The 12790-nt window shown below is 35.9% G+C and overlaps 1 protein-coding gene across 1 annotated transcript; it reads right to left on the bottom strand.

Moving 5' to 3' along the window:
* Positions 1-7266: 7266 nt before the first annotated feature.
* myf6 (myogenic factor 6) lies at positions 7267-9091 on the bottom strand. Its single transcript, XM_067391092.1, has 3 exons — positions 8568-9091; positions 8313-8406; positions 7267-7880 (listed from the first exon to the last, which is right to left on the bottom strand). The coding sequence occupies exons 1-3, from the start codon at positions 9075-9077 to the stop codon at positions 7765-7767; spliced, it is 720 nt and encodes a 239-aa protein (XP_067247193.1). The 5' UTR covers positions 9078-9091; the 3' UTR covers positions 7267-7764.
* Positions 9092-12790: the final 3699 nt, after the last annotated feature.

Here is a 12790-nt window from a genome sequence, read left to right as displayed (position 1 = left end):
TAAGTAATGATGTATTAAAAATGAAACAAAACAAATAGCGTATATGTCATTTCTATTACCTCAAAACGAAATGGTCAAGAATGACTTCAGTGTTTGCTGGCTAATTTTACGCTTGAGGAATAAGCAGCGTTGCAGATGTGGCCCAGCTGTAAGGGCTGGTGTTGCGTTTCAGAGGCACACACTCACACAGATACACAACTCAAGATCCGGACAGTGGATGAAGGTGTCAGAGGCAGCATGTCCATGTTAGTTAACGCTCATTAAATTTCTAAGCAGCTCATTAGTGACTGCGTGTCAAGATTTCTGCTTCTCTTTGCTATTATATATATATATATATATATATATATATATATATATATATATATATATATATATATATGCAAGGGAGCTGGGTAGTTCACTGTAAAACATTACAGCACCATTAAGTTATTTGAACTTATTTCTTCTCTTTAACTCCAATTGTCATGACAAGTTTTGGGTTTTGAATACAAGTTTTGAAATATTAAACTTAAAGAAATCCATTGTCTTGACTATTTGTGAGTTAAAATGAAGATGTTTAGTTGAGTGCATTTACATTTTTAAGGCAGCAGGTGATCTTTCATTTCTTAGTTTAACCAGCTTAAACTAGTGTTGTTGACATGACAGTATTGTACTGCTGCTTTTATATAAATGTACTAAAATTAATTTGTCACATTAAATGACTATAAATGAAGAATTCATGTTTTTTTTCCTGACCTAAAATCATAATGTTGAAGAAAGAATTAAATTGTCAATTGTGCATGATTAATGATTTTGTGATATTTATATGTATATTTTACATATACACATATAACATAATCATTCTATTTTTAAAGGGTAAATTAAATTAAAAATTACTTTCCTAACTATGAGTGGCCTTTCCCCTGCTCAAACACTCTAAAAATGCTGGGTTAAAAACAACCCAAGTTGGGTTAAATATGTACAAACCCAGCGATTGGGTTGTTTTGACCCAGTGTTTGGGTTAAATGTTTATTTATCTCAACTATTGTTTAAAAATTACTATATTGCTTGCTTAAAATGAACCCAGAAATAGGTTGGAAATTAACATGTATTTATATATTTATTTATTTTTATATTAACATTTATCATTGTTTAATAAATAAGAATTAAATAGTAAACATTTATTAAATTGCTCATCTTTTGTTGCCTCTATAATTATGTGTCTGGTTTTTTATTTTATTTTATTTTTTCAAAACAATTTTGGGTTCATTTTAAGCCAGCCATATAGTGACTATAAACAATATTTGAGTTAAATAAAACTATCCAGGTTGGGATAAACTTTTAATTCAACCACTGGGTCAAAACAACCCAGTCGCTGGGTTTGTCCATATTTAACCCAACTTGTGTTATTTTTAACCCAGCATTTTTTAGAGTGAACATTTAATAAATCATTACAAAAATAATTTACAAATCAAAAGAAAAATAATTTTTAAAAAGCATTAAAATCAATGATACAATTTTTTACTTTTCCCAAAGACCTGAAATAATTGACAACTGACTGTCCAGCTTTTTCTCCAAAAACTGAAATATGCCTTTACCATCACACAGAATCAGAAATCCACACAATTACAGTTAATACCAGAATCCTTTCAAGGCCATCATGCCTGCACATACTGTATTAGCATTTAAGTAGCATATACTGTATAGGTATGTTTGAGGAAACCTGAAATTTGAGTACATGTATTTGCATAGCAACTTGTTAGATTACAGTTTTAATAACACTTACAAATGGTGCGTAAAGGCAGTTGCGCAATAAAAACACATATAGTTTATAACCGTAACACTGATCAAGTGTCTTAAAATCACCGTCTATTGCTGTATAGAGGTCATTACTCGAGCCATCAGTGTTGACAGCTAATAAAGATACAATGCGGATATTTCTCACAACGTGCTAAAACGTTTGGCCTCTCTAGTGTCTGGGAACCGCGCGCACCTAAGAAAACACGGAGAGCCGGCGTAGATTGTATTGCGCACAGCTGAAGAAGACATTGGCCAGGGATAATCCTGCTTAGCTGTCGTTCAGATCAAAGACAATTGACTGTTAACAACATGGACAACGAGAAAACCTGACAGCAGTCGATAACTGAGTCCAACTCAGATTGCGTAAGCATATGGTGAACGCGCAAGACGGCTGTGATGAGTGAGTGCACAAACCTGCTCTGAGATTTGGGAACATTGCGATGTCTCTGGGGAACTTCGGGGCTTTTCTGATGCTTTTTGTCAAGGGTCAGGAACTGTGTTAAGTGTAGGGCAGAGGGTGAGAGTTAATGTTTCTTTCCTGTGTGGGCTCTCAGTTTTATTTTCTCCTAGTGTCTTTAGGAATACATGTGCAATTCAAATTCTCATTTATTTGACCCCCCCCCCCCCCTCCCACTTCATTTCAAACTGCACAGTTTTTCCATTTAGATTGAGTCACCATGACTACACAATGATGTTATGATTTTATTAAATATATTGGGCTATTGTTGCATTCACTGCAGTAAAATCTTTGAGGAAAATAATGAAAAGACATGAGTTTTCTCCAGCCTCATGTTTTTTTTCTCCAGCCTCCTTCTGCCTGCCAAGACCAGCCATAGGCTGCACTTTTTCCATCAGCAATAACAGTATCATATTTGATCACATGATCAGATGGTGTGATTGGCAACAGCATTTGTCTGGCAGCTCGAGGAAGTATTCTGTAAGCTCAAGTGATGTGGGACATCAGAATGGCTCCATAACTGAGTATTCAAAGGAATGTCAGTAAATCTCATCTTTTCTCTTCCAAAACACAACTACACTCTAAAAAATGCTGGGTTAAAAACAACCCAAGTTGGGTTGAAAATGGACAAACCCAGCGATTGGGTTGTTTTAACCCAGCAGTTGGGTTAAATGTTTGCCCAACCTGCTGGGTAGTTTTACTTAACTCAACTATTGTTTAAAAATTACAGTATTGCTTACTTAAAATGAGCCCAAAATATCTTGAAAATTAACATTTATTAATATGTTTAATAAATGAACATTTTAATTTCATTTTAGATTCATTTTAAGTCGGCCATATAGTCATTTTCAAACAATAGTTGAGTTAAATAAAACTACCCAGCAGATTGGGCAAACATTTAACCCAACAGTTGGGGTAAAACAACCCAATCGCTGGGTTTGTCCATTTTCAACCCAACTTGGGTTGTTTTTAACTCAGCATTTTTTAGAGTGTATAATCCAAAGTTTAGCTTTAGTTGCATGTCCCCAGTGTTTCAATCCAGACCTCATCACTATCTCAAAATAATCGACTTTGCATTAAAAAAAAAAAAAAAAGGTTGGGTTGTTTGAACCCATTTTTGGGTAAAATGGAGGACAAACCCAACCGTTGTGTTTAAAAATGTAAAAAACAATGTTTGGGTGTGTCCTCCATTTTTGACCCAAACATGGGTTTTTATATTTTTAAACCCAACGGTTGGGTCAAAAATGGAGGACAAACCCAACCGTTGGGTTTAAAAATGTAAAAAACAATGTTTGGGTTTGTCCTCCATTTTTGACCCAAACATAGGTTAAAACAACCCAGCATTTTTAGAGTGTATAGATAGATAGATAGATAGATCGATCGATCGATCGATAGATAGATAAATAGATAGATGTCTATATTTTACCCAAATCTGGCTACTTATACAAACATTGTATAAGTATATTATATAGTCTGTGTCCGTTTTTATTTCTGAACAGGAATTTTTTATAAATCATCTAAGAGATAGTTGATGCTTAAATTAAGCCTCCATTAAGTCTCTTGAGCCTTCTGAGCAATAAAATGTTCCTCTGGGATGATTCCCAGATGGCATGATGCTATAATCACATTCATTGTGCCTCCCTTTGATGATAACTAATGACACATTTGTAGTTGTTATGTATTTCAGAGTTCAAATGCAAATCAAGTAACAAATCTGTCAAGACCTTCTCTCTCCTGATGGAGTTGTGCATCATGACTAAGAAAGATCCAAATAAAATCACACTATCTCTGAGATCCTATTAAAACAACACTGTAGACAGAGCTATCTGGTTACAGTCTGGCTCACTAAGAGGAGAGCAATGAATCTCTTTGAAGTCTCCCAATCTTAATGCCATATAACTTATCAGACAATCACCCAATGTCTGCAGTCGCCAAAGCAGCGGATTTAGCATTGTTTATACTCATCAGGCGTGTCAAATAACATGCTGATATTTTCATATAAAAATTATTTTGCTTAATATTCAACAAAAAATGTATTTCAGATAAATTCTTGAACTTTTCATCAGATGATCCTTTAAAAAAGTGTATCACGGTTTCCACAAAAATATTAAGCAGCACAACTGTTCGAAATCAGCATATTAGAATGGTCAAAGGATCATGTGACACTGAAGAGTGGAGTAATGATGCTGAAAATTCAGCTTTGATCACAGAAATAAATTTCATTTTAAAATATACTATACAAATAAGTTATTTAAATTGTAATAATATTGATCAAATAAATACATAAGAGTGAGCATATCAGACTTCTTTCAAATTAAAAAAAAAAAAATCTCACGACCCCACATTTTTTGAATGGTAATGTACATAAGTACTCTGTAAAAGACTGTAAAAATGCTACGGTAAAAAAACAGTTAATTGGTTTACAGAAAGTTTCCGTACTATATATGGTGATAATAGATCTAACGGTACATTTGATTTACTTTTACGGTAAAATACTGTTAAATTTACAGTTTTTGGAACTGAAAAATAACAAGTCATTGTATAATTTACAGTGAAAAACCGTAAATTGGCATTCCCACAATTCCCTGTGTGACACATTTGATGTATTTTCGTTGAAATAACTCTGTTTCTTCTTAGTTTTTTCTAATCAGTTATGTACATTAGGGTTTATGTTGCATCTAATGTTTTTAAATTAATGTTTATTGCATTTTTAAAATTACCATGATGTTTGTGTGAATGACACTCAGCATATATTAATATTGTCCTCCTTAGTTGGTGGAAAAGCTGCTTGTGATGAACTTTGATTCATCATGTGACTCTCATCACCACTGTGATTGGTGGTTGTCAGTGTGCTACAAAGTTACAAAACAGACATTAGTACTTCAATAGGTAAATTAACATTATATCAGTCAATGAAATAAATTTTTTTTTTACCGTAAATTTAACAGAATGTTTTTAACAGTAAATTACCGTATACCGTAATTATAACAATATAAACCTTGAAATTATATGGTTTTGAACTGTAAAATAGACAGTACACTAAGTGCTGTCCTGTAAAACCTAAAACTTTGCTACTGTATTTTTTACGGTAAAGTTCTGGCAACCACAGCTGCCATTTATTTACCGTAATTTTTTTTTTTCTTCCAGTACTTTCTGATTTTTTTTCCAGTCTGATTTCTCAAGTGATATTTTACATCTATAACCACATTTTATTAAAAATCCCAGCACAGTAAATTTGCATAGTATGTAATGAAATCTGAATTTACTCCTTACGGCCTTGTTTCCCAGATGTGAGCTATGTGCAGGTCACTGGTCATTCCGAGTCATTTGAGAGTCTGAGTACATAAGTTAACTTGTGTCTGTGATGAGGTCAAAGGTGGTAGTGTGTTAAATGGAAAGATCAGAGAGCTGTTCCTGACAGACAGCACGCTGTGCAATATGGAATTGCCGCAGTGGAACTTGGGAACACCAACAAATCAACTCTACCGATGGATAATTGCCAAACACACACACATTCACACTTGCGAATTAAACCTGACCAATGAATGCAATGCAACCCAATGCTTCATTCAAGGGGAAAACCCTCGCAGCCTGTAACATTATGATAGCTGTCAAGTTGCTTACAGCTTTGCAATATTTTCCCCTGACCAACCTTCTACTTCTGATCACGAGATAGTTGGTGGGTTTCATTGCAACCAATCCTGAGTCCTGCCCTGCCAGCTGGAACTAACAGGCAAGGCCAGGGCTATTTCAGGGCAAGTCATACTTTAACACTCCGTTAATGCTCGTAAATCTGGGAGAGCTGCTGGCTTGACTGGTCAAGGCTGGTGGTGGAATATACGGAGGGCTTTTAATTCAATGGGTTTTAATGAGGACATTTGGTGGCCAGCCATCTTTGCGAGTTATACATGCCTGTTACCTTTAGCTTGGGACCTTTAAGTAAATGCTACGACTCAAAATAGATTCAACTGAACAAGTATGAAGATTTTACATAGGTGCTAAATTAATTTAAAGCTTAACAAGGTCGAATGTCTGCATTGTTCAAGGCACAATATGTAGATTTTCACCGCTAGAGGTCGCCTATTCAAAACAAAGGCGTAGCTTGAAGACGCCGGGATTGAGCGTGGAATTATAGTAGATGACGTCTTCACCCCACAGCCGGTGGAAAAGAATCAGGATGGGACTCGGGCAGAAATCATGTTCATGGATGAGATTATTAACGAGGCCGCTGGAGCGATTGCTAATGAGAGACGAGTGTGAAACCTGGATTGAAAGAAACTGAACTTTTATTATGCCACAGTTGCCGCTTCCGCTTCTTCTGGTCAGTGTGTGGTAATGCATCGCTGTTTATCATATTAGATACATTTGTGTGTTGAAAATTATGTTATATATGTAAAGTTACTCTGTTTGTTTACTCAGCGGCTGCTATGAGACACTTGTTGCACACTGCAGTAAGCTAGCTTGATATTAGAATATCATATTAATAAATGCTTAATAAATGTTTAATACATTTTAAAACATTCTATGATGGACTAAACATTTTGAGCTATATAACAATGATTAGTTTTCTGTCTATAAATGTACCCAAGCAGTTGTTTCCTTGCCTAATAAAAATATAATATATTAAAGTGTCTTTGGTGTTTCCGTGGTTTCTACAAAATAAAACCGTAAATCGAGGGTAACACGGGTATGATGTCATTGATAGGCGACGGACAGACACTGTCCGCCTCCTGGTTAAATTGGCTTATTTCTCTGGATTTAAACATTCTTGGAAACATTTGAGAAAATGGAAGTACACAAGTCAACAAAATATATAACACTGTTCTAGTGGTTTTTCGATATATTTCAATCTAAAAATGTAACATATTGTGCCTTTAATGCTTAATTGAAGACAATAGGCAGGTAGGCTATATTTTGAAATCACAAGGGAGTATTTCTGATGCAGGTACATCAAAAGCTCAAAATCTTTTAATATTTTTTTAATAAATAAAAACATGTAATACAACTTTAAATGTTTAAATGTTTAATGTTGGAAAGATATACATTAGTGATCAAGTGCTTTTTCTTTCTTGTTCATTTATAAAATAATTTAAGTAACAGCAATATATTACAAAATATGTACATTTTAGGAAGACTACATAAATTGACAGGAATCATTTTGCTGATTTTAATGACCCTTAAATGAACCTGGAATTACCTGCAGCAACTACACTGAATGGTCAATTATGAAAAAGAAATCATATTTGATTGGAACACTTCATAATATTTGCAATGTAATAAAAACATTATTTTATACAATGCTTAACAGATCACATAGTTACATTACACAGAAATTATATGAGTCATATTTTCATAAATATATATTTTTTATATATTGAACATGACCTGTTATGCATTATATAAGGATGCTTGTAAATGACTTAATTTTGAAAGTTATTTATGAAAGTGTCGCCTATTACATTTAAAACATTCACACTAGCTCATGGAAATAAATACAAGTCGGAAATGTGAGGTGGGATGCTTGAGCTTCACTTTTCTGAGATCTGGTCGGGACATCGAGCTTTCGTCTCTTCAGTGGAAATGCTGTCAACAATCGAGGAGAGGCGACGAAGGCTGCTGGATGCTGAAGACTCCACCGCGGCTCCTGGAACACACGTTAGGCATGGATCATTTCGCTCAGAGAAACAAGCGTAGAAAAGTACATGGAATTATGCAAGTGAGAATTACATGCAGAAAAGTGCGGAAAGACAATTAATGACAGTTACAGGGAATTATGTATGAAAAAATCCGCACAGAGAATTACGCGCAGACAATTCTTCCCCCTACAAAGTCAAAACGCACTACACCGACACTAGAAATGAGAATAATTTCTTCATAGTTACTGATTCAATTTTGTTGAGAGAACACGAGATTAAGATCATAGTGTATTTGCTCCGTTTTTTAGGGCACAATCATGCGCAAATACAGACCATTACGCACATCATCAGCACATGGAACATCGATGTAAACCAGCAACTTAAGACCATAATTAAATGTTCTTAATGTTAAAACTTTAAACTTTATGTAAGACACCAACCTTCTCTGTGACCGGCCATCTGGGAATTGGAATGATCTGGATTCCCCTGCCAGTTCTGGCAGGTCTTTTTCCAATGATACTCATTGGGAGCCACCTGAACAGGCAATCATGATGGTAAACATTAATATTACTCTTAATTTAATTTTAGCAATTCATATCAATAATCATTAGTTGGAAGCAGACATGTGGCACCACGTGGATCCAGCTGCTGTCAGAGCACATGGATCGGTTGCATTGGCTCGGTTTTGTTCTTACATGGTTTTCTTTCACGTTGTATGTGTAAGGGTCACTGTCAGAGTTCTGTTCTTGCTCATCCAGCTTATGCAACAGGTCCTGCAGTTTCTCGATGTAGTTTATTGCGCTGCGTAAAATCTCCACTTTGGGCAGCCTCTGGTTTGGATTGGGCACCGTCTTTTTCTTTAGCGCGTCAAACGCCTCGTTGATCTTTTTGAGCCGCCTTCTCTCTCTCAGAGTGGCGGCCTTCCGCCGGTCGGTGGGCGCAGATTTTCTTTTACAGATCTTACAAGCCCACATGAGACACTGACCCTCGCAGTGCGGCTGGAGCCCCGGCGGCGCGAGGACGTGTTCCTCTCCACTGCTCTCGCACCCTGTCTCGGACGGGACCGGATCCTGTCCCTGGGACAAAGGGCTGTCATTACCCTCATAGAGTGGGGACACTCCAGGCATATCCAAGGTCCCATGGTCCCCCTCAAGATAACGTAAATCGTTGAAAAAATAAGTGTTGGTCTCAAACAGGTCCATCATGTTGTTGTAGGCTGTTTTGACAGTAAGACTGTTGGCATTTAAATAGCCCTGTGACACAAGTCAGGGGACTTAAATATAGAATGTGAAATTCTATCCAGTGCTTAGCTGTTGCAGGGCTTCAGACTCATTTCAATAGGCCTTTAGGAACACTGGAGTTGGAGTGAGAAATAAAGGAAACACTTTACATTACATTGCCCATTTACATATGTCTGCTAATATATATATATATATATATATATATATATATGCTGTAACAAGCTATATGCTGGGTAGATTACTTACAAACAGTAGTCAGGTACTGATTCCAAATTACATGACAAATTACTCATTTATCACATTGATTTGAATAGGATAATCTTGTAATCTTGTACCATATTGATATAAAAAAAAAAAAAAAAACAAAGAGAAAGAAAATATATTCCATTCTTTGTTATCAACAACATAAACTACATTAAAGGATTTGTTCACTTTCAAATGAAATTACCTCACGCTTTACTCACCCTCAAGCCATCCTAGGTGTATATGACTTTTCTGATGAACACAATCAGAATTATATTAATAAATATCCTGACGCATCCGAGCTTTATAATGGTGTGGAACAGGGCCAACGAGTTTAAAGCTCAAGAAAGCGCATCTATTTATCGTAAACATACTCTACACAGCTCCAGGGGATTAATAAAGGCCTTCTGAAGTGATGCATTTGTGTAAGAAAAATATCCATATTTAACCAATTATAAAGTAAAATATTTCGCTTCCGCCAGACCGCCTACCGTATTCAACTTACAAAGAAAATGTAAGTGACGTCGCGTCAATTACGCTTTTTTCGTAAGTTGAATATGGAAGGCATAGGACATAGCGTGAGCCTTTTGAGCTGTGAGAGGCATTACACTTTCTTTGCAATGCTTGGCTCACACTACAGGGGTTTTAGGACGATTTATGCCCGATTTTCCCCTTCCGAGAATTTCCCCAATCAAGGATCTCGATTGTTTGGCGCAGATTATCTGGTAATGTGAGGTGTTCACAGATCGAATCTTGCACCTCCCGATCTGCTCTCACACAAATCGGGGCCGCCCTGATCATATCAAACATGTTTGATATTTAGGCTTAAATCGGGAAGATTATGTCAGTTCTTTAACAACAGCCAATGAGAGAAGTGAATGAGAGCGCTTTTGCGACCGCGAAACCAGTTGCTGTATGGGACAATTGGACAGTGGAGATGGTGCGTTGAAGTGTTGCAACAACACAACTCCTTGAATAACGCGTCTTCAAAAACATGACACAACTTTACGGACAAAGAGAAAAGCTGAGGAGAAATCGCTATGGTTTTGAACATACCGGGTGAGTGTAGAAAGCTGCTAGCAAATGTAAACATACCTATTTATGTCAGCGACGAATATGTTTACATCCGCTTCCCAATGAAATCACGTGAGGTGATCTTCTGGGTATGATAATCTTCATAATCCTGTAGTGTGTGCTGCGCTACAAATTTCAAATCTTGTAGTGTGTGCATGTTTGAGATTTGTGAGAATAAAATCTGTGAAGATTCTCCTTATGTGCACAGCAAAATCTCCAGAGTTAAATCAACTCTACTCAGAGAACATATGGTCCCTCTCTATATAGAGTTAAAATAACACTGTTAAAATTAATGAGATAACATGTTGTTTGTGGAGTTGTTTAATCAGATCATGAGACATTTAATGTATTTTATCTTCAGTTGATTTCATCTAAGGCTGTGGCTAATGTCAGTTGTAGTTCTCAGTGATTCTGCTTGTTAACAGCAGGTGTTCATCACTAATGCTCAATCATAACTTAATTATCTCATTAACTTTAACTCTGCTTCACTTTAGCACTATTTAGAGAGGGACCATATGTAATCTGAGCAGAGTTGATTTAACACTTGGGATTTTGCTGTGTGTGTGCTGCAACCAGATTTCATACTCAGTTGGGATTTAAAAACTCCTGTAGTGTGAGCCACACTGTTAGACTTTTTATTGTATTTTTGCGGTAACTTACTGGCAGCACTATTGCCAGTAAGTTACTGTAACTGCCCCTTTACAGTAGCTTAACTGTAAATGTGTTTTACAGTATGATGACCTTACCGCAATTTCATTTTACAGTATGATGCCCTTACCGCAACTTATTTTTACAGTATAATAATATTACAGTAATTTTACTGTAATTTATTTGTTTAATTTTATGTTACATAAATGCTACTGAATTTAATAAAATTCCTATTGTACAATAAATTGGACATATGTTCGATATTTTAAGCATGAAATGGGGTAAATTTCATGCTTGGGTTGACACATAAAAACTTACCAGTGTAAAAACTATATAAGTTTACGCTCAATTTCTTCGCTCCCATGCAACTGAGCAGCCGTTACAGTTACTGTAAATATCATAAAAAATACCCACAATGCATTGAATATTACAGTAGTTAACTGTAAATAACATATATGGTATTTTACTGGGATTTTTTGCGGTAAGTAATTGTAAAATTACAGCAAAGTCTAACAGTGCAGGCTTAAGTTGAATACGGAAAGCGGTCTGGTGGAAGCTAGATATTTTACTTTATAACTTACTAAAATGCATCACTTTGCTTCAGAAGGCCTTTATTAAGCCCCCATAACCATCTGGAGTATGTTTATGATGGATGGATGCACTTTCTTGCTTTATACTCGTTGGTTCCATTCACTGCCATTATAAAGCTCAAATGTGTCTGGATATTTATTAATATAACTCCAACTGTGTTCATCAGAAAGAAGAAAGTCATAAACACCTAGGATGGCTTGAGGGTGAGTATGAGAGTGAGTTTAATGAAAAGCTATTAGGTATTTATATCATAAAAATTTAATTTTTAAATAAATAATTTTAGAATAAAACAATAAAAATAAAACTTTTACTAAAAAAAAGATAAAAAAACAAAAAAAACTGTTTACCTGCATGGCATATGACCATTAACCAACATTGGAGAACTGTGAACTTCATTTTATTATTATTTCTTATTATTATTGACCTAACTTATGAATCTAAGGGCTTACTTCAAGTAAAAATATTAGAGCAAATAAATTCAGCTGACAAAAATGTGTTTGAAAGACAAAAGCCTTCCAGAGACAGTAATACATGGTTAAATGACTCACTGAGTGATAATTCAAATACTAATAATTATGTTTGTCAGGAGCGGAGATATGCAATGTTGATAATTGTGATGATTTCTGTAAATCCAGTGATCAAATGCTGTGTGGGTCTCAGTTTTCAGTGATAGTCACCTGACTAGTGGTTGGTCTTTGTGTGCAATTCCACAAACATGACAGAAAAATGTTCAAATATAACGAAGAAGTAGAATCAATGAATTATAAATAATTTACTTCCATTGTGAGAATAACGTCTTGGTTACGTATGTAACCCTCGTTCCCTGAAGGAGGGAACGGAGACGTACGTCAGTAGTGACCGACGAATTGGGATATCGCTTAGAGAGCCCTATCATCTTCGTGTAAACTAAAACAAGCCAATGGAATTGGCGTGCGATATTTGCATAATGCGCACCGCCCCCGACAGGTGTATATAAATAGGAAGCAGATGCAATCGCACTCTGTTTTTCGCTGAGGAGACAACTGGTGTCCGCACTACAGCGAGGGTACAGAAACTGTGGCGACGGGACGTACGTCTCCGTTCCCTCCTTCAGGGAACGAGGGTTACATACGTAACCGAGA

Source organism: Chanodichthys erythropterus, chromosome 8, assembly GCF_024489055.1.
Source record: "Chanodichthys erythropterus isolate Z2021 chromosome 8, ASM2448905v1, whole genome shotgun sequence".
In the NCBI taxonomy this organism is placed as follows: domain Eukaryota; kingdom Metazoa; phylum Chordata; class Actinopteri; order Cypriniformes; family Xenocyprididae; genus Chanodichthys; species Chanodichthys erythropterus.
The sequence above is the reverse complement of the archived record's forward strand: the minus strand, read 5'-3'. Positions and strand labels throughout refer to the sequence as shown.